Genomic DNA, 23,026 nt, shown 5'->3' on the forward strand with positions numbered 1-23,026 from the left:
GTAGGGCTGTACCACACCCTGAGCCTGTGATTTGGGAAAGGGGGCATTTCACTATGGATGTATACCCTATAAGCTTTAGAAAATTAATGCCCTCTGCTCTTAAAATCAACTGCTCCAATGGCTTTCATAAATTGAGCATGTAATGAAAGGGGGTTAGCTAAGAATGAACTTATTATAGCAATCAGTGGAACAGTCCATTGAACACCGGGATAGTAATGTGCTTTAGATAATAAACATTGAAGTTACATCTTGTCAGTTTGAAATATTAATATATGTTTGGTGCAATATTTTTCAGAAACTTGATTTTTTAAACTCTGTGTAAAAGCACCAGGTTTTGTGATACAGATAAGAAATATAAATAGATTGGCGTTTGTTGGCCAGCACAGACATGCTGGACCAAAGGGCCTCTTTCTGTGCTGTAAATCTCAATGACGATACAGACCAGGAAGATTTAGGGTTAAGTTAGGTGATGGGTGTGATATAATTGGGTAAGGATGGAACAGCCAGAATTCCAGCAGATTACCCCTGCAATTGAATGACGCCTGCTGCAAAGTGTTCATGTCTGGGCATTGGCTGAGGCCTGCAACAGTCTAGACTGAGGTAACATTGACTCACGCCGCCCGTCCCCATGGTCTAACAACAAGCTGAGATGCGCTGACTTCAACAAGAACTCCTACACAACCAGTTGAGAATCTGCCCGTATCTGGGGCCTAAGAAACTGTACTTTGTCAGTTCAGTCAAGATAATGAATTGTGTGGGCTGGAATTCATGTCCAGAACATAAATTAGCCCTCCAATAAGAGGACTCTGAGGCATTTGCTGACGTAAAAACAAAAAGATAGAGAAACTGGCATTTATGTAACGCTTTTCACAACCACTGGATGTCTTGAAGAATCTTGCAGCCAATGAAGTACTTTCTAAAATGTGGTTGCTATCGTGTAGGAAATGCACAGCCAATTTGCACAGAGCAAGCTCCCACAAACAGCAATGTGATAGCGGCCAGATAATTCTCGATTCTCACAAACAAGCCCCTCGGAACACCCCTGCAGGGGATGCAGCAACCAAGTGAGCCTACATCAGAGACATCATCTATAACTCAGCAATCACCTCCTTTGGCAAACATGAGAAGCAGAATGCAGACTGGTTTCGATGGAATCAGTAATAATCGCCCAGCCTATTGCACTGCTGAACTGCAAGCAAGCCCCCAGCGAGAAAACATCCTCAGCACTTGCAGCCGCCAGAAGCACCGTGGAAAGAACAGCTAGGCACTGTGCAAACAACTACTGGCAATCTATCGAACTTTCGTTGCTAGAAATCTGAAATAGAAACAGAAAGTACTGGGAATACTCAGCAGGTCTGGCAGAATATGTGGAAAGAGAACAGGTAATGTTTCCGCTCAATGATCTGTTTTGACAACCGCTTATTGACCTGAAATGTTAACTCTGAATCTGTTCACTTGTGCTCACCTGCTTGAAGTACTTGAGTGTTGGTTCCAACCTTCCTCCACATGATGTGTTTGCTGAACTTGACCTCTTCTGAACAACTAAACATCAGCCTTCCTCTAATCTTTCACAAAGGCACTGTTACATCTTGCTATAGTTGTAGAATAAGGACGCAAAGCACCCGGATCACATTAACTTATTGAAGAACAGAATAGATTGGCTTTTAAAGTGACCATAAAAATTTATAGGTGCTGGCTGATGCACTAAAAGTTCTTTGTATTGGCCGAAAATTGAATGTTTTGGTAGTTGGGAGAAGTGGGAATCCTCAACTTAACCAATCTTGCCTTCATGGCTGAAGCACAGTGTGTTAAGGGAATGAATGTGAGTAATCAAAGAAATGATTCAATGGGAGACTTGATGTCAGTCAATGATGGTGTCATTGCTTTTACAGCTTTAAACAACCTCTGAAGCTGCTCCTATAGCGAAATAACGTGTTGGTTAGGTGCATTGGCCATGCTAAATTCCCCCTCAGTGTACCTGAACAGGCGCCGGAATGTGGCAACTAGGGAATTTTCACAGTAACTTCATTGCAGTGTTAATGTAAACCTACCTGTGACACTAATAAATAAATAAACTTTAAAATAAATGTCTTGACTGCAGAGTTTGAGACATTTTAAATGTAATTAATTGCCTTTTGGAAATAGAGAAGATTGAGCACTTTACATTGAAAATATGTGCTCCGTAGATAGCACAGTTACAATGCCTTAGCGCTCCAGTGTTTGGCCACTGAGTTTCAGAAATGGTGGGAAAATCATCTCAAATGGTTCCCTCACATCGTGTGCTCCGAATTCCATGCTGAATTTATAGTCCCGGTGACTGGAGTCGGTGCCGTAACTGGTATATAATAATCTGGTGAAGTTGGTACAGTTATGGCACGGGATCCAGGGTGAGGTATCTAAATGGATACAAAATTGGCTTCATGACAGAAGCCCGAGGGTGGTTGTAAAGAATTGTTTTTCAAACTGGAGGACTGTGACCAGCGGTGTGCCTCGGGGATCAGTGCTGGGTCCACTGTTAGTTGTCATTTATATTAATGATTTGGATGAGAATATAGGAGGCAATGGCAGGAGTTTCTGGGAGTAATTGAGGACACAGTGCAGAGGTTCATCCCAAACAAAAGAAAGGTTATCAGAGGGGGGATTAGGCAGCCATGGCTGACAAAGGAAGTCAGGGAATGCATCAAGGCAAAAGAGAGAGCCTATAATGTGGCAAAGAGTAGTGGGAAGTCAGAAGATTGGGAAGGCTATAAAAACAAACAGAGGATAACAAAGAGAGAAATAAGGAAGGAGAGGATCAAATATGAAGGTAGGCTAGCCAGTAACATTAGGAATGATAGTAAAAGTTTCTTTAAATACATTAAAAACAAACGGGAGGCAAAAGTAGACATTGGGCCGCTCCAAAATGACGCTGGTAATCTAGTGATGGGAGACAAGGAAATAGCTGAGGAACTTAATAAGTACTTTGCGTCAGTCTTCACAGTAGAAGACATGAGTAATATCCCAACAATTCAGGAAAGTCAGGGGGCAGAGTTGAATATGGTTGCCATCACAAAGGAGAAAGTGCTAGAGAAACTAAAAGGTCTGAAAATTGATAAATCTCCAGGCCCAGATGGGCTACATCCTAGAGTTCTAAAGGAGATAGCTGAAGAAATAGTGGAGGCGTTAGTTATGATCTTTCAAAAGTCACTGGAGTCAGGGAAAGTCCCAGAGGATTGGAAAATCGCTGTTGTAACCCCACTGTTCAAGAAGGGAACAAGAAAAAAGATGGAAAATTATAGGCCAATTAGCCTAACCTCAGTTGTTGGCAAAATTCTAGAATCCATCGTTAAGGATGAGATTTCTAAATTCTTGGAAGTGCAGGGTCGGATTAAGACAAGTCAGCATGGATTTAGTAAGGGGAGGTCGTGCCTGACAAACCTGTTAGAGTTCTTTGAAGAGATAACAAATAGGTTAGACCAAGGAGAGCCAATGGATGTTATCTATCTTGACTTCCAAAAGGCCTTTGACAAGGTGCCTCACGGGAGACTGCTGAGTAAAATAAGGGCCCATGGTATTCGAGGCAAGGTACTAACATGGATTGACGATTGGCTGTCAGACAGAAGGCAGAGAGTTGGGATAAAAGGTTCTTTCTCAGAATGGCAACCGGTGACAAGTGGTGTCCCGCAGGGTTCAGTGTTGGGGCCACAGCTGTTCTCTTTATATATTAACGATCTAGATGACGGGACTGGGAGCATTCTGGCCAAGTTTGCCGATGATACAAAGATAGGTGGAGGGGCAGGTAGTATTGAGGAGGTGGGGAGGCTGCAGAAAGATTTAGACAGTTTAGGAGAGTGGTCCAAGAAGTGGCTGATGAAATTCAACGTGGGCAAGTGCGAGGTCGTACACTTTGGAAAAAAGAATAGAGGCATGGACTATTTTCTAAACGGTGACAAAATTCATAATGCTAAAGTGCAAAGGGACTTGGGAGTCCTAGTCCAGGATTCTCTAAAGGTAAACTTGCAGGTTGAGTCCGTAATTAAGAAAGCAAATGTAATGTTGTCATTTATCTCAAGAGGCTTGGAATACAAAAGCAGGGATGTACTTCTGAGGCTTTATAAAGCACTGGTTAGGCCCCATTTGGAGTACTGTGAGCAATTTTGGGCCCCACACCTCAGGAAGGACATACTGGCACTGGAGCGGGTCCAGCGGAGATTCACACGGATGATCCCAGGAATGGTAGGCCTGACATACGATGAACGTCTGAGGATCGTGGGATTATATTCATTGGAGTTTAGGAGGTTGAGGGGAGATCTGATAGAAACTTACAAGATAATGAACGGCTTAGATAGGATGGACGTAGGGAAGTTGTTTCCATTAACAGGGGAGACTAGGACGCGGGGGCACAGCCTTAGAATAAAAGGGAGTCACTTTAGAACAGAGATGAGGAGAAATTTCTTCAGCCAGAGAGTGGTGGGTCTGTGGAATTCATTGCCACAGAGGGCTGTGGAGGCCGAGACGTTGAGCGTCTTCAAGACAGAAATTGATAAATTCTTGATTTCTCGAGGAATTAAGGGCTATGGGGAGAGAGCGGGTAAATGGAGTTGAAATCAACCATGATTGAATGGTGGAGTGGACTCGATGGGCCGAATGGCCTTACTTCCGCTCCTATGTCTTATGGTCTTATGGTTAGTAAGTTTGCAGATGACGCTAAGATTGGTGGCATAGTGGACAGTGAAGAAAGTTATCTCCACAATTGTAACGGGATCTTGATCAATTGGGCCAATGGGCTGACGAATGGCGGATGGAGTTTAATTTAGACAAATGCGAGGTGATGCATTTTGGTCGATTGAACCAGGGCAGGATTTATTCAGTTAATGGTAGGGCGTTGGGGAGAGTGATAGAACAAAGAGATCTAGGGGTACATGTTCATAGCTCCTTGAAAGTGGAGTCACAGGTGGACAGAGTGGTGAAGAAGGCATTCGGCATGCTTGGTTTCATCGGTCAGAACATTGAATGCAGGAGTTGGGATGTCTTGTTGAAGTTGTATAAGACACTGGTAAGGCCACACTTGGGATACTGTGTGCAATTCTGGTCACCCTATTATAGAAAGAATATTGTTAAACTAGAAAGAGTGCAGAAAAGATTTACTAGGATGCTACCGGGACTTGATGGATTGAGTTATAAGGAGAGGCTGGATAGACTAGGACTTTTTTCTCTGGAGCGTAGGAGGCTGAGGGGTGATCTTATAGAGGTCTATAAAATAATGAGGGGCACGGATCAGCTAGATAATATCTTTTCCCAAAGGTAGGGAGTCTAAAATTAGAGGGCATAGGTTTAAGGTGAGAGAGGAGAGATACAAAAGGGTCCAGAGGGGCAATTTTTTCACAGAGGGTGGTGAGTGTCTGGAACAAGTTGCCAGAGGTAGTAGTAGAGGCGGGTACAATTTTGTATTTTAAAAAGCATTTAGACAGTTACATGGGTACGATGGGTATAGAGGGATATGGGCCAAATGCAGGCAATTGGGATTAGTTTAGGGGTTTTAAAAAAAAAGGGAGGCATGGACAAGTTGGGCAGTAGGGCCTGTTTCCATGCTGTAAACCTCTATGGCATGTTTCAGGGCAGATTAAAGGGAACTTTACTGTCCATCTGTCATACCTGAACTTGGGGGGTCCAGCAGAACTGGGAAACTCTTCCCAACCTGAAGAACAGGAAAAAAAATTACTTATTAAAGTTGAGGACACGTACCAACCAACTCAAGAACAGCTTCTTCCCTGCTGCCATCAGACTTGAATGGACCTACCTCGCGTTAAGTTGATCTTTCTCTCCACCCTAGCTATGACTGTGACACTACATTCTGCATTCACTCATTCTCTTTTCTATGAACGGTATGCTTTGTCTGTATAGCGCACAAGAAACAATACTTTTCACTGCATCAATACATGTGAAATAATAAATCAAATCAAAATGACTAAATAAGGAATGATGTGAAATTCATCGAAGTATAAATATTCATGTCTGTTTTTCATTCTTGTCACAGAGACACTATATATTGGTGAGCCTACATAGCACTACTTTCTTGGTATATTTGCTGAAGTATACAGTCATGTCTTTGGGTTGTCTGATGGTCACCATATGCTTGTCGTTTTTCTTGCTGAATTCGTGGAGTTTCATTCCCTCTACCTATGGCTTCATGTGAGTTGTTATTGAAAAAGATTATTCAAAAATATCTTTTAAAGTCGTCTATGCATTTTAAAATAATGACTTGCTGTCCATGTTTGGGGCTTTATTAAAGGGGAGGGTGTCATACTGTGATGGGTGCAGACTAAAGACGATAGGGAAATGGAACAGCATGAAATTGTTGTTTTAGATTAAGTGCTGTGCTTAAAAAAAAACATTTTACACCATCGTTCCTGCAAAGAAACTTGCCCCTCACCTTTGATCTTAAACAGCCATGCCTGTCGTCAGGCAGACTTCAGTACAAGCCTCATAACCCCCTTCATTTTACTCTCAATTAAAGATATGGTCCCAAAACATAATCATCTTACAACCATTGATATAGTGATTATGTTACTGGAGCTGTAATCCCGAGACCTGGACTCAAGATCTGAAACCATGAGTTCAAATCCCATCATGGCAACTCAATTAAGTAAATCTGGTATTAAAAATCTCAGATCAGTAATGGTGCCCAGAAGAATACTGGGCTGCAGTTAAAAACCCATGTGGTTCACTAATGTCCCCCTAGGGAAAAAAACCTGCCCCCTTTACCTGGTCTGACCTTGATGTGACTTCAGACCCACAGTAATGTGATTGACTCTTCAATGTTCTCTGAAATGGCCGACAGAGCTCCCTGCTCCTCCTCCCATGGAATCTTTCACCTTGTACTTGAACAGCCAGCTGATCCTGTCCACACTCCCCGCTGCCTCGGCAAAGCAGCCAGCATAATTAAGGGCCCCACGCACCCCGGACATTCTCTCTTCCACCGCCTCCTGTCAGGAAAAAGATACAAAAGTCTGAGGCCATGTACCAACCCGACTCGAGAACAACTTCTTCCCTGCTGCCATCAGACTTTTGAATGGACCTACCTCACATTAAGTTGACCTTTCTCTACACCCTAGCTATGACTGTAACATTACATTCTGCACCCTCTCCCTTCCTTTTCTATGAACGGTATGCTTTGTCTGCATAGTGCGCAAGAAACAATATTTTTCGCTGTATACTAATACATGACAATAAATCAAAATCCCACATTCTCTCTGTACTGTGCTGAAATTAGTCTAGATTATGAGCTGAAACTTGGTTAAATATCTGATTGTTGACTCAGCTGAGCAATTTCTTTGATTAAACTGATGCTTGAAAAGGACATTAAGAAGCCTCACAATACCAGGTTAAAGTCCAACAGGTTTATTTGGAATCACGAGCTTTCGGAGCACTGCTCCTTCCTCAGGTGAGTGGAGAGGTGGGTTCACAAACACGGCATATATAGACAGAGGCGCAATTGCTAGAATTCCAACCATTATCCTGCAATTGCGTCTCTGTCTATATATGCCGTGTTTGTGAACCCACCTCTCCGCTCACCTGATGAAGGAGCAGCACTCCATAAGCTCGTGATTCCAAATAAACCTGTTGGACATTAACCTGGTGTTGTAAGACTTCATACTGTGCCTACCCCAGTCCAACGCCGGCAACTCCACATCATAAAAAGAACATAACTGCGTGCAAATCGAGATGAAAGACTCCTAACTGAGTCCTTCACAGTTTGGGTTTTGTGAAAAATTTTGAACCCATTGTTCTGGACTAAATCTTCTTGTGTTTTTTTTTAGTCTTTCTGTTCCAGACCTTACACCAAACATCGGTCTTTTCTGGTACTTCTTTGCTGAGATGTTTGAGCATTTCCGCTTGTTTTTTGTGTGCGTGTTTCAAATCAACGTGTTCTTCTACACACTCCCATTGTCAGTGAAATTAAGGTGAAGTATTCTTTAAAATCAGCTTTTGCATTGTGTTCTCTCTTTTGATGCCTGTTAATTTTTTTTCCCCCTCAGTAGCTTCCACTGACCCTTGAGAGATGTTGCTGGGGTATTGTTCCATTCTATGTTTCTACAGCCTAGAAGGATTAGACAGGGTAGATTCAGAAAGAATGTTCCTGATGGTGAAGGAAGTCCAGAACCTCATAGTTTGAGGATAAGGGGTAAACCTTTTAGGACTGAAGTGATCTCCTCATCCCAGAGAGTGGTGAATCTGTGGAATTCACTACCACAGAAAGTAGTTGAGGCCAAAACCATTGTGTGATTTCAAGAAGAAATTTAGTTAAAGCTTATTTATTTATTAGTGTCACAAGTAGACCTACATTCACACTGCAATGAAGTTACTGTGAAAACCCCCTAGTCGCCACACTCCGGCGCCTGTTCGGGTAAACTGAGGGAGAGTTTAGAATGACCAATTCACCTAACCTGCACATCTTTGGACTGTGGAAGAAAACCGGAGGAAACCCACACAGACAGTGACCCAAGCCGGGAAGCGAACCCGGGTCCCTGGTGCTGTGAGGCAGCAGTGCTAACCGCTGTGCTGCAGATATAGCTCTTTGGGGCTAAAGGGATCAAGGGAAATTGGGGGGAAGGCGGTTTCAGGATATTGACTTTGATGGTCAGCCGTGATCAAAATGAATGGTAGAGAAGACTCCAAGGGCTGAATGGTCTCCTCCTGCTTCTAGTTTCTATGTTTATGTTAACCTCCCTCTGGTACTTCATCCAAGCTGCCATTAGCCATGTTGGTCTAAGACCAGGTCTGTTGTCTATCCACTCAGCTTAGGGAGAATACAGCTGAGCAGAGTCCTCTCCTTCCTCAGTAGCCCCTCACACACTTTCTGTTTGGTTGCTGCATGGCTGTCAGATGTAGACAGCCAGCATCCCCCTGCACTGAGATCATTTGTTTGTCATTCCTGAACCTCGAAAGAAAGAAAGACAAGTGTTTAATATAGTACTTTCCACAGCTGTATCGCCAGTTACATGCTTTTGAAGTATAGTCACTGTTGCAAGATGGACAGCAGACAATTTGCACGCGATAAGCTGCCACAAATAGCAATGTGACCGGATCATTTTGTCTGTAGTGATATTGAATGAGGGAAAGATGTTGTCCAGGACGCCAGGAGTCACTCCCTTGCCCTTCATCAGAAAAGGGATATTTACATCCAACTGAGAGCACAAAGGGCTTCAGTTTCAAAACACAGCATCCTTGACAGTGCAACACCTCCTTAGTACCGCACTAGAGTGTCAGCATAGAATTCTGTTCTTGGATCTCTTGTGGGACTTGAACCAACAGCCTTCTGATTCCGAGAGGAGAGCGCTACGAAACTAGACCTTCCTGATCTGTGTGACCTAGTTACTCAGTAGTAAGCCCTGCTGAATTGCTGACGAGGCCAGTTTCAAGGATGTAAGCCTTGTATTGTTTTACGGCACGGTGGCACAGTGGTTAGCACTGCCGACTCACGGCTCCAAGGACCCGGGTTCAATCCCGGCCTCGGGTCACTATCTGTGTGGAGTTTGCACATTCTCCCCGTGTCTGCGTGGGTTTCCCTTGGGTGCTCCGGTTTCCTCCCACAACCCAAAGATGTGTGGGTTAGGTTGATTGACCATGCTAAATTGACCCTAATGTCAGGGGGATTAGCGGGATAAATATGTGGGATTATGGGGATAGGGCCTGGGTGGGATTGTGGTTGGTGCAGTGTCGATGGGCTGAATGGCCTCCTTCTGCACTGTAGGGATTCTATACCCATACACTGTTGTGTACAGAGGATGTCTAAACTGTTTATTTTAAATGTTATTGCTCTAAATGGTGCAAAGTGCAGTTCAGAAATGCAAATTTAAAAAATTGTCCTTGATTTGCGATCACAAAATCGTATGCCTGATCACAAAATCTGCCAGACATATATGAGGGTACATGGGCACTCTTCCTGCGAGTTCTGATATAGTGAAACTCTGTCCGGTGGAAGCACTTACCCAGAGTCAGGAAGTGAGGACAATGAGGGAAGCGAAGGCACTCCTGTTCCTCTCTCCTCCTCCTCCTCCTCCTCCTCCTCTCTCTCTCTCTCTCTCTCTCTCCCCCCCCCCCCCACCCCAGTGGCAATAATCCCTGTGAGAGCACAGGAGAACAGATTGTCCTTTGCTTGGAGTGGATGAACACAGAACAGCATTGGCAAAGATTTGGACACTAATTGCTTGCCTACTGCTTGAGCCAAGCTCCAATGTAGGTGGCACAGGGAGACCCTAAAAATGAGTTGCATTGTATCCTTAAAAAAAAATAGTTTTCACGCACCTACAAAATGCTGCAAAGGCAGAAAATTAAATAAGCAGACAGTTGGAAATACTCCACAGCTCAGCCAGCTTTCAGCAGCACAGATATCTGGGGTGAGGCCACAGCTGGAGCACTGTGTGCAGTTCTAGTCACCACATTATAGGAAACATGTGATTGCACTGGAGAGGGCGTAGAGGGGATTCACTAGGATGCTGCCTGGGATGGGATATTTAAGTTATGAAGAGAGTTTGGGTAGGCTTGGGTTGTTTTCGTTGGAGCAGAGAAGACTGAGAGGAGACCTGATCGAGGTGTACAAGATTATGAAGAGCGTGGATGAGGAGCAGTTATTCTCCTTAGTTGAAGGGTCAGTCACAAGGGGGCATAGATTCAAAGAGAGGCAGGAGGTTCAGGGGGGGATGTGAGGGAAAAAATGTTTTTACCCCGAGGGTGTTGATGGTCTGGAATGCGCTGCCTGGGAGGGTGGTGGAGGCGGGATGCCTCACACCCTTTAAAAAGTACCTGGATGAGCACTTGGCACGTCATAACATTCAAAGCTATGGGCCAAGTGCCGGTAGTTGGGATTCGGTGGGAATTCGGGTGTTTCTCGCGTGCTGGTGCTGACTCGATGGGCCAAAGGGCCTCTTCTGCACTGTATGATTCTAAGATGTCACCTGACCTGAGTATTTCCTACATTTTCTGTTTTTATTTGAGTGTGCACTTGTTTTGTGTAATGTGGAGTATGTTAATTCCGGTAAGCATAATGGTGGGAGTATTTGAGACGTCGTGTTCATCAGGCCACCCTCTTAACCAGGTGACCTGGTCAAGTGAAACTACAATATACTTTAAAAAAATAGTTCTATTTAAAATTCTAAGATTATATCTCGTGCATTGAATGTGTAATAAGTGGTTCCGCTGATCTGATCCTAAACCTGTATGGTTTGTCCTTTTATTTATTCTATTGATGGCAGGACCAGTTAATATGAAAAGTTGAGATCAGGCTGCTAAACCCCTTGTTGTAAATTGTTATTTGGTGTACAGCACTGAGCATTAATAATAAATCATTAGCTGCCAATTGTGAAGCTTGCTTTTGAGCATTTTATGTTTAGTGCCGATTCTGCAGTGTGCAATATTTGTTGGCCTATCTGCAGTCTTACTTATTAATAACTTGCTGGCGTCCCCTTCCTTTTGCAGAGATCATCCCATGTTTTTCATGTTCATTCAGCTTGCAATCATTGCAATTTTTAAGTCATACCCCACCGTCGGAGATGTCGCACTGTACATGGCCTTCCTGCCCATGTGGAATCATCTTTACAGATGTAAGTATGACATTCATGGCATGCATCTGGAACTAACTATATTTTTTCTTTAATGTTCTCCTTCCTTCTGTTGAAGGAGCACTTAGAGAGACACCTTTGTTCCATCTTTGCTAGCCCCGTTGTAATACCTCACCCATGTGACCATTCTTTCTTTCGGCACAAGAGGCGGCACGGTGGTTAGCACAGCTGCCTCACAGCGCCAGGGACCCGGGTTCAATTCCCGGCTTGGGTCACTGTCTGTGCGGAGTCTGCACATTCTCCCCATGTCTGCGTGGATTTCCTCCCACGGTCCGAAAGACGTGCTGGTTAGGTGCATTGGCCGTGCTAAATTGCCCCTCAGTGTACCCGAACAGGTGCCGGAGTGTGGCGACTAGGGGATTTTCACAGTAACTTCACTGCAGTGATAATTTCTGACACTAATAAATAAACTTTAAACTTAATAGTGGATTGACAGATTGTTTGACCCTGGAAAGCATCAAACTGGTGTCTGAACCTGCCATTTTCTGCCGTACACACATTTACACCTTCTAGCAGAGGTTACTCTTGGCAATGGATAATTATTCCTATCCCTGATCTTTGGACACTCCAAGCAACTGTCTGATAAATGGAGATATGGCAGTGTTGAGATTAATAATCGTTATCTGGAATTAATCCACAAAAGACTGACTTCAGATCCCATTATGGCAGTGTGAGAATTTCAGTGCAGTTTAAAAGGAGCTGGCATTAGTAAAATTGACATCAGTTGATGTTCCTTTGAAGATGTACAGGTATGCAGGAGGCTACACACAAACGATCCCTTTAAGAGGTGTGCATATGCAGTTGGGTGGCAATCTTAAAGCTACTTTGCACAGCAAAGGGGAATTGCAAGGAGCATTAACTGTGACTGTGCGCAATTAATATTTAGACCCAACTGGCTTTCCAGCGTCCTTTAAAAAAGGAATGCTGCTGTCCTTACCTGGTCTAGACTCTATTCCCTTGTCAACGTGGTTAACTTTTAACTACTCTCTGACTGCCTTGCAAGTCATTCAGTTGGCCCATCAACTGTCTTCTCAAGGCCTGGGCATTAAATACCATTCTTGCCTGATCGGTGGCTGAGATCTGTTAACTCTCTGCAGATCAGGAGTCGAATCTCTTCCTGAACGTAGCCATTTGAATGCTCGTTACTCCTTGAATTTGGGACTCTCCAGCGATCTACAGCATCGAAACAAAAGTCTGATCTGGTGAAGCTGCCAGGGACAAACAGGGAGATTTGCTGATCAACGAATGTGGCATCTTGCTCCCTTGGTGCTACAGAGTAGGCCACCTACGTGGCACGGTGGCACAGCGGTTAGCACTGCTGCCTCACAGCACCAGGGACCTGGGTTCAATTCCTGGCTTGGGCCACTGTCTGTGCGGAGTCTGCACGTTCTCCCCGGGTGCTCCGGTTTCCTCCCACAGTCCAAAGATTTGCGGTTATGTTGATTGGTCATGATAAATTGCCCCTTAGTGTCAGGGGGATTAGCAGGGTTAATATGTGGGGTTACTGGGATAGGTCCCTGATGGGATTGTTGTCAGTGCAGGTTCAATGGGCCGAATGGCCTCCTTCTACACTGAAGGGATTCTATTCTACCTACCAATCTCTTGCACTCAACTGAAGATCCAGCATATTGTCTTTTGCTCCCCACAAGAAAGGTTGGAATGAGATTATGCTTACCCTACTGGCAGTAGCTAAGTTGAAGTTATCCTGTCTGTCCCTTGCACCAATGCACAGTTTTGGAAGATACCCATATAATGTGCCAGACCAAAGTGATGAAATCAAATTGTTTGTATTTTCCAGTCCTTCGGAACATCTTTGTGGTGACATGCATGCTGATATCCTCATCAGTGCTGTTCCCTGTTCTCTGGCACCTTTGGATTTACGCTGGAAGTGCGAATTCCAACTTCTACTATGCCATTACCTTGGCTTTCAATGTGGGACAGGTTAGTGTAATATTTAGACCGTCAGAATGTCTGTACCTGTGTGAATTAATGTTAAACAAAAAGTCCTGTCTGTGTGAATGGGCACACTAGATTGTAGGTACAGTTCCCCATTAGGTTTGTTACCAGATAGAACTTTGTAAAGCAGGGAAAGTTAAAAACACAAATGTTGTTCCGTTGGATCAGCAATTCTCATGAATAAAATGGGGCAAGAGGTGACCATGCAAAGCTATTAAGTGTTCATCTAGCTTCATGTAGCACTCGACCTTGACTTTGGGGTGTTTCAGTAGAATATGTTCCCCTTTCAAAACTAAATTACCAATGATATCTACTTGTGTAACTCCTTACGAACATAGTCATAATTTTAGTCTGCTTAACAGTAGCTGAGTAATCTTTCTCTCCATCCCAAGAAGAAACACTTGAGGCCTGCAAGTGCACCAAGGATGGCACAGTGGTTAGCACTGCTGCCTCACAAGGCCACTCACCTGAAGAAGGGGCTTAGAGCCTCGAAAGCTTGTGTGGCTTTTGCTACCAAATAAACCTGTTGGACTTTAACCTGGTGTTGTTAAGCCTCACAGCGCCAGGGATCCGGGTTCGATTCCCAGCTTGGGTCACTGTCTGTGTGGAGTCTGCACGTTCTCCCTGTGCCTTTGTGGGTTTCCTCCAGATGCTCCGGTTTCCTCCCACAGTCCAAAGATATGCGGGTTGGGTGGATTGGCCGTGCTAGTGTCAGGGGGACTAGCCAGGGTAAATGCATGGGGTTATGGGGATAGGGCCTGAGTAGGATTGTGGTCAGTGCAGACTCGATGGGCCAAATGGCCTCCTTCTGCACTGTAGGATTCTATGATTCTAAAATGGCACATCAGTATATTAATGGAGCTCCTATGGTTTGGGTGGCTATGTCAGGTGATTAGGTACATTATTGGACAATGTTATGCAGAATGTGTTATTCTGTTTTTGTGAAGCCGCGTCACTTTAAGGTCATAAAGTAAAATAACTTGTGTTTCCGTAGCACCTTTCACAACATTTCAAAAGTGCGATGCAGCCAATTAAGTATTTTTCCTAAATTACAACACTGCAGAATTGACAGCGAGTTTATACGTAGCAAGGTTCTGCACTGACAGCGGCAATTTGATAATGGCCAGATAGTCTATTTCAATGATGGGTGAGGGAAAAAAATTGGCCAGGACTCCAAGGAAAACTCCAATATCTCAAATTTATCTGAGGAAGTCACAGCAATGAAACCTTGTTAGATACAGCGCATGTTGTGCAGTAAATGATAGTTCCTGACCTTCTAAAACCAATGTATTCCCATAGCCTGAGCAGCAAACCCAAGACAATCTCATTTATTTTAATCTTCAATGGGTAAATGGTCGCAGCCCTTGGTTAGTAATGATGTGGAGATGCCAGCGTTGGACTGGGGTGGGCACAGTAAGAAGTCGCAACATCAGATTAAAGTCCCAACAGGTTTATATGGAATCACGAGCTTGACTCACCTGATGAAGGGGCAGCGCTCTGAAAGCTCGTGACTCCAAATCAACCTGTTGGACTTTAACCTGGTGTTGTGAGACTTCTTACTTGGTGAGTAAGGCATATTCTAAATCACCTGCATAACCGTCATGGCTGGATCTCTTAGCCAGTCATAGGATCCTACAGTGCAGAAAGAGGACATTCGGCCCATTGAGTCTGCACCGACCACAATCCCACCCAGGCCCTATCCCTATAACCCCATGCATTTTCCCTAGCTAGTCCCCCTGAAACTAAGGAGCAATTTAGCATGGCCAATCCACCTAACCCGCATATCTTTGGACTGTGGGAGAAAACCAGAGCACCCGGAGGAAACCCAATCGGACACGGGGAGAATGTGCAAACTCCACACAGATGGTGACCCAAGCCAGGAATCCAACCCAGGTTCCTGGCACTGAGAGTCAGCAGTGCTAACCACTGTGCCACCGTGTCGCCCCGGTCCATATGTGCATGCTGCATCGCCTGTTTTACTTCCATAACATAATTTGAGTGATCCTGATTTAACATTGGTGTACGTGTGTGTGGTGTGATGATTGGTAATGTCTGACGTTCCTCCACAGATCCTATTGGTTTCTGACTACTTCTATGCCTACATTCGGAGAGAATATCATCTCGTCGAGGGACTTAACTTGAAATCCGCGGATGGCAAAGAAGCCCATGTTGTTCTTAAATAAGGGACCAATTAATGCCATGTATTAACATTAAAATCCCAACCCACTCCTGTTTTATTTAGTAGGGAAGGTACTGTCACTGAGGACATCAGTGTCCCTTAGAGTGGTACCGCTATGGATTGCAGGATTCAATCACTTAAATGTATTTGTTTCTATGGTGCTTGAAGCACCTGGAGGACAAGAGTTTAAGTTCAAAGCACTGTCAATTGGAAGCAAAGTTTTAAGAAATCTTTTAAGTTTTTTTTTTTGGCAAGTTGATCCGTAATTTTTATCTTATTCCTGGACAGTGAGAGTCACGATATTGCACTGGAGCTGTACTTGCCTCGGAATTCAGATGCTTGTGGCTCAATGTTCATGTTTATGTATGCTCCCGTCTCTCTCCCCTCTGGGTAACGGGTGACTAAAAGACAAGGGTTCCTGTGGAATGTTGGTTAACTCCGGACAGGTTTGCCTTCCCAGCTGTATTCTAGTATGACGTTTCTTACAGTGGCTTCCAACTTTGTTACCAAGGAGGCTCAGCAGTACCTGGCTTCAAAGCTGCGTTACCCAAGTATTGGACTAAAGGCTGCCTTTGTGATGGGTTCACACGGTGGTGTGCGTCTACTGTTCATCTCACTCGGGAGACTTGACCACACTTCTGAGAAGTGGAGCTAGTCTTGCTGTCAGAAATCTAAAAATGGGTGGTATGTAATAAATGGGCTAAAAATATAATTGTCAAGTCTAAATCATTAACTAAATGTACAGCACATCCTTTTCCATATAAACTTCTGTTATAACACTCTCTGCTATACACCTCCAAATGATTGTAAGATTCTGTTGATAAAGCTAATCAAAGCCTTTGGATTCTGAAATGTTTCGTTTATATTATTACCCAGTGTTGTGAAATACTTTTCCCACTGTCAGCATGCATCTCATACTAATGAAAAAACTCTTTGGTCATGAGGACTGTATAATGAGTGGTAGGTATCACACTTGCCCACAAAATTAAGTTTCGATAGATATAAACCATAATACACTGAGTAGGATCTGAGTGTAGTGTATTCTAGTTCAGAGCAGCAATGACGTGGAGATGCCAGCGTTGGACTGGGGTGGGCATAGTAAGAAGCCTCACAACACCAGGTTAAAGCCCAGCAGGTTTATTTGGTATCACGAGCTTTCGGAGCGCTGCCCCTTCATCAGGTGAGTCACTTACTTGAGGAAGGAGCAGCGCTCCAAAAGCTTGTGATTCCATATAAACCTGTTGGACTTTAGCCTGGTGTTGTGAGACTTCTTACAGAGCAGGAGAGGAGCAGTGGAAAGTGGGATACATCATGAAGTGACGTCACAGGACAATAGACATGTCGGGTGAGTGCACTGGTAAGCCCATAATTTTTATATCTTTTATGTTAATTAATCAAATCTACAGGATAAAGTCAAAATTAACTGGCGTGGGATAGTAACACAAAGTTTCTGAAATTTTCATCAAATCAAAATTTAAAGTATTTAGGAAATAGAGCCATAGAATCCCTACAGTTGAGAAGGAGGCCATTCGGCCCATCAAGTCTGCACCAACCATAATCCCAACCAGGTTCTATTCCTGTAACTCCACATATTTACCCTTCTAATCCGCTGAAACTAGGGTCAATTTAGCATGGCCAATCAACCAAACCCGCACATGTTTGGACTGTGGGAGGAAACTGCAGCACCCGGAGGAAACCCACGCAGACCTGGGGAGAACGTGCAGACTCCACACAGACAGTGACCTGAGGCCGGAATTGAATCCGGGTCCCTGGCTCTGTGAGGCAGCAGTGCTAACCACTGTGCTGCCCCAGAGTTAAGTAAGAACTTATCCTCCCAATAAAATTGTAAAATCGGCACAAGAAAAACATTTGTTTGATGAGTAGCAGGTGAGTCTTAGTCTAATAAATTGAGGTATGGCAGGGTAGCTCAGACATGTGGGGTGCGCATGCTGTTCCATGTTGGGACCTTCAGGACATTTCAGAGACCTGGATAACCACGTGCAGGATATGTCGTAAGCTGCAGCATCGTGAGTTTCAAGTCTTGGAGCTTGAGCAGCCTCTAGTCAAGCGGGCACATCTGTGAGAATGAGGGTTTAAACTAACTTGGCAGGGTTGTGTGAAGCAGGAATTAATATTAGAGAGGGACACCAAGGTGCACAGAGAGAGATATTACAAGAGTAGGAAGTGAGTATTAGATGGAGTCAGAGTAAAAGAGTAATAAGGTCTGACTTAGGTATACAATGCATGTATATGTATAGGGCGGCACGGTATCACAATGGTTAGCACTGCTGCTTCACAGCTCCAGGGTCCTGGGTTCGATTCCCGGCTCGGGTTACTGTCTGTGTGGAGTTTGCACATTCTCCTCGTGTCTGCGTGGGTTTCCTCCGGGTGCTCCGGTTTCCTCCCACAGTCCAAAGATGTGCAGGTTAGGTTGATTGGCCAGGTTAAAAATTGCCCCTTAGAGTTCTGAGATGCAAAGGTTAGAGGGATTAGTGGGTAAATATGTGGGGGTAGGGCCTGGGTGGGATTGTGGTCAGTGCAGACTCGATGGGCCGAATGGCCTCCTTCTGCACTGTAGGGTTTCTATGATGTGTTAAATAAGGTTGGTGAGTTGCTGGTGCAGACAGCTATGTAGAGATAAGTTTATCAGTGTCACAAGTAGGCTTACATTAACACTGCAATGATGTTACTGTGAAAATCCTCAAAAAAGGGCTGAACTGGATTCGAGGTGTTCAGGAAAGACACAGAAGTAAGAAGGAGAGGTCGCAGCATTGATCAAGGAGAACATTACAGTGCAGGAGTGAGAAGGTGCCTTAGAGAGGTCAAGGACAATCTACTTGGTTAGGACTAAGAACAGTAGAAGTACTGTTTCATTGCTAGGTGCCTTCTACAGGCCACCAACTAATGGGGAAGATATATGGGGAAAGTTTGTAAGAAAATCAGGGTGGTGAAAGAATTATAGACTTGTGATAGAAGATTTTAATTTTCTTATTTTGACAGAAATCGTAAGAGTTTTAGTAGTGGAGAGGGGCAAGTGCTTTGAGACTGTTCAGGAGTATTATCTACTTCCATCTGTTACCAATCCAATGAGGCAGGAAGCATTGTTGGATCTGTTTCTGGGAATGAGGCAAATCGGGTGTTAGTCGGGGAACCTTTAGGGAATAGTGATCATTGTATCATTCAGTTTAGGTTGCCTATCGAAAAGGACAAGGAATTACCCTAAATGAAAATCACCCAGTTTCAATGGGTGAGGACAGATGTGGCAGATGGAATTGAATGCAGACAAATCTTGGCAGAAGTGATGGGGGGAGGCAATATAAACTCAGTGGCGCACTTTAAAAGGTATATGGGCACAATGACCTGGGAGTGCACATGTATTAGAGTTTACAGCATGGAAACAGGCCCTTCGGCCCGACTTGGTCCATGTAGCCCTTTTGCTTTAACCATTAAGCTAGTTCCAATTGCCCATGTTTGGCCCATATCCCTCTATACTCATCTTACCCATGTAACTGTCTAAATGCTTTTTAAAAGACAAAATTGTACCTGCCTCTACTGCTACCTCTGGCAGCTCATTCCAGATACTCACCACCCTCTGTGTAGAAAAAATTGCCCCTCTGGACCCTTTTGTATCTCTCTCCTCTCACCTTAAACCTATGCCCTCTAGTTTGAAACTCCCCTACCTTTGGGAAAAGATGTTGATGATCTATCTTATTTATGCCCCTCATTGTTTTATAGACATTGGTCTCTGAAGGTAGGAGAACATACAAGAGCGTGGTTAGCAAAGGATATGGGATCTTGGGCTTCATAGTGCAAAAGCAGGGAAAGTTTGCTGTGCAAATGTAAAGCTTTGGTTAGTCCCAGTTTGACTGTTTGATTTGAGATTACTGGTCCCTTGAAGTGTGGTCCAGGTGCCATGGATTGCGAGGCCAAGCGAGGTGGTGAGTACCATTTGCACTAACCTCAAGGGTGCAATAGGGCAGGTCAGCTGCTGCCATGGTGCGGGGTCAGGGGCCTTCAAGGGTACGGGGGTTTAGTGGTGCTGGAGATCCACAGGTCAGGGCCCACCACTAGGTTTGGGGCTTGTGTGGTGGGAATTCTCACCGGCTGCTGAGAGATGAGGGACGGCCAATGATGCCACTTGCATAGCCCACTAATGTCGCACTGGTAACCCTGCTGGACAGGTTCCGTGGTTTGTTTTTTGCATTCCATTTCAGGACCCACTAACAGTTACAAGCATCAAAGAATCCTACAATACAGAAGGAGGCCATTCAGCCCATTGAGTCTGCATGGACCACCATCCTACCCAGGCCCTATTCCCATAACTCAATGTATTTACCCTAGCTAGTCCCCCTGACACTAAGAGGCAATTTAACATAGACATCCAAAGATGTGCAGGTTAGGTGGATTGACCATCAGCTGGTGCCTCAGTCAAGGGAGCTAGTCAGCACAGCTGTTCATACTGCACAAACTTTGCAATGCTTCCTACAATGAGCACCGTAATATCTAATCACATGGTTCGGAGAGTTCTATCTGAACTGCACACACTTCCTGGAGCTAGTTTACACCAGATGTCCAGGTGGGTACACCCAGAAATACTGCAAACGTTACCCAATGAGGGCCTTCTCACAACCACCCTCATTGGCTATGTGAGCGCCACCAAGTTCAGCCCAATCTGCCACATGCTGCCTCCATGACCAGGGGTGACAGGGTTCCGTATCTGGGTGGGAGGGACTCCCATGACTAAAACGTGCCAGCACAAGGGATTGGCTGTATGTCACTCAGAGATGCCGGGACAGACATCCTGAGGGCGGGAGAGGAGACTAACATCTAACTCCCCATTGGCAGTCACAGTTCATGCACTGACTGCCTAGGTGCATTGAGCATAATAGCTTCATCCTGGGGCACTCGAATATCCCAGGAGTCTTCGAGGATCACCCCAGGATGGATGGTGGGGACAAAAACTACCCACTGAAGTCATGGCTAATTAGGCCAGTGTGGAGGCCTGAGACCAAGGCAGAGTCCTGCTACAATGGGGCCCACACTGCCACCCAATCTGTCATTGAGCAGTACATCATGCTCGAGATGCTGTCCGCTGCCTGAATTCCTCTGGTAATGCTCTTCACTATAGCCCCCAGAGGGTCTCCTGCATTATGATGGTCTGCTGTGCTCTCCACAACCTTGAGCAGCAGAGGAGTGACATTCTGGAAGATGAGGACCATACATATTCTTCTGGGGAGGAGGAAGAGCCTGAGGATGAAGAACAGGCAGCAGCAAGTGTCAAGCATGCCAGGAGGACCAGGGAGGTCCTGATCGACACCAAATGCTCCAATTAGGAAGCTTGGTGGTCCAGCAGCCCCAGACATCCTCCGCTGCCCCCTTGCAAGAACCATGGGGCTGCTCTCTGTCTAATCCCGCCGGTGAAGCCGGCTACTGAGCCCGAGGGGTGCCATTGCACAGATGCCGCGATCTTCCAGTGCACTGGGAGAACTGTCATCAACCCCCAGCACCCCTACAGACATTGGGAGCCACCACCTTGTGCTGGTCTCCCTCAGCACCACCATCCTGGTCACTGGCCCACCCTGGACATCGCCCCCTCCAACATGATCACTGCCCCCACGATGAACACCCCTTGCAGAGTTCTCCCCTTCTCTTTGGAGCTCTTCCCTCCACCTCGGCCCCACCCCCAAGGGGCACTGCCCCCGACCACCCTGGGGGCTTCAATGGCCTCCAGTCCCACTAGCAAGGCCATCATGTCTGGTCCACGTTGATGGGGATCATACATGATCCTTGCGGGTGAGGAGGTAAGTTCAAGTGAACCCAGATGATAGTGTCTGGGGCTCATGAATATTGAAATCAACCAGAGCGCCCATCCTGGACATGAAACTGATTTTGCCGGCAAATCCGTGCCAGTAAGATCGCGAGAGGTGGGAAAACCGGTCACGATCCTGAATTTTCATCTCACTCGCCTAATCGCACCTTGCTGAGCGACCGGCACGGCCTTGATCAGGTTTTGGGAACATTCCACTCTCTCTCTCTCCATGGCTGCTGCCAGTGTTTTCCAGAACTTTCCCTTTATTTTAGTGCTGTCAGCATTTTGCACTTGGAATCTAAAAAGGTGGCAACACAGGGGAGTGTGTATGCTGCAGGATTTAACTAAAAATGTTGCGGCAGGAATCTCGCCAGCGACACCTCTGCACTGATCAGCTTAAATTGGCAGCCACAATCGCTCATCACTTTCTTTAAGTACAAAGGGAGGGTAGCAATAATAAAACTTTCGAATCTTTCAACAACTCCTGGTCAGCAATGCAACCCACTAGCCAAGTGCAGAGTGTCTGGAAAGTTCATCACTGCCTCTCTGCCCTGCGCACACAGATAATGTCGCCTGCATTCCTATTTTCAGCACTGAATTTCAACCTGGCCAGTACAGCCAGGTGAGCCACAAAGATAATTCCAGGAATCAGGAACTTCAAATATTTGGAATGGTTAAAGAATTGGAGTTTGTTTTCTTTGGCAGAGAAATTCTGAGGAATCCAATTTACGTTTGCAGGATTGTGAAGCAAATTGGCAAATTCTCCATTCGAGTGAAATTATAATATATATTGTAAATGAGGCAAATTAACCTAATGGGATAAGTTCACCAGGTAATACATTTCCATTGAAATGGATGCAGTAAGACTCCCAAGCCAATCCAATCTGTTTCTGGATGAAGAAGGGATTGGAGAACAGTTATTGAGGAGGTAGTAGCAGGAAATTTAGAAAATTTATAAGATAATCAGGCAGAGTCAACATGGTTTTGAGAATGGTAAATCGTGTTTGGAAAATTTATTAGAGCTCTTTGAGGATGTAAGAAGCTGGGGTGGATAAAGGGAAACCAGTAGATGTAATGTATTTAGATTTCCAAAAGGCATTTGATACAGGTTGCTTCACAGCTCCAGGGTCCCGGGTTCGATTCCCGGCTCGGGTCACTGCCTGTGTGGAGTTTGCACATTCTCCTCGTGTCTGCGTGGGTTTCCTCCGGGTGCTCCGGTTTCCTCCCACAGTCCAAAGATGTGCGGGTTAGGTTGATTGGCCAGGTTAAAAATTGTCCCTTAGAGTTCTGGGATGCGTAGGTTAGAGGGATTAGCGGGTAAAATGTGTGGGGGTAGGGCCTGGGTGGGATTGTGGTCGGTGCAGACTCGATGGGCCGAATGGCCTCCTTCTGCACTGTAGGGTTTCTATGTTTCTATACGGTGCCACATAAAAGGTTAGTACACAAGAACAGTAAGAAGTTTCACAACACCAAGTTAAAGTC

General features: G+C 45.1%; 1 protein-coding gene across 2 annotated transcripts in view; it reads left to right on the forward strand.

Annotated features, from left to right (window-relative positions):
* The window catches only part of pigu (phosphatidylinositol glycan anchor biosynthesis, class U), a 33,431-nt gene extending 16,847 nt beyond the window's left edge, over positions 1 to 16,584 (forward strand). For both annotated transcript variants that reach the window (XM_078236787.1, XM_078236788.1), the window contains 5 exons: positions 6,017 to 6,171; positions 7,800 to 7,943; positions 11,458 to 11,582; positions 13,399 to 13,541; positions 15,626 to 16,584. In XM_078236787.1, the coding sequence (XP_078092913.1) occupies positions 6,017 to 6,171; positions 7,800 to 7,943; positions 11,458 to 11,582; positions 13,399 to 13,541; positions 15,626 to 15,739 (681 nt within the window). In that variant the 3' untranslated portion in view covers positions 15,740 to 16,584. The remainder of the gene's footprint in view (positions 1 to 6,016; positions 6,172 to 7,799; positions 7,944 to 11,457; positions 11,583 to 13,398; positions 13,542 to 15,625) is intronic.
* Positions 16,585 to 23,026: the final 6,442 nt, after the last annotated feature.

The sequence above is a fragment of the Mustelus asterias genome, chromosome 20 (genome assembly GCF_964213995.1).
Source record: "Mustelus asterias chromosome 20, sMusAst1.hap1.1, whole genome shotgun sequence".
In the NCBI taxonomy this organism is placed as follows: Eukaryota; Metazoa; Chordata; class Chondrichthyes; order Carcharhiniformes; family Triakidae; genus Mustelus; species Mustelus asterias.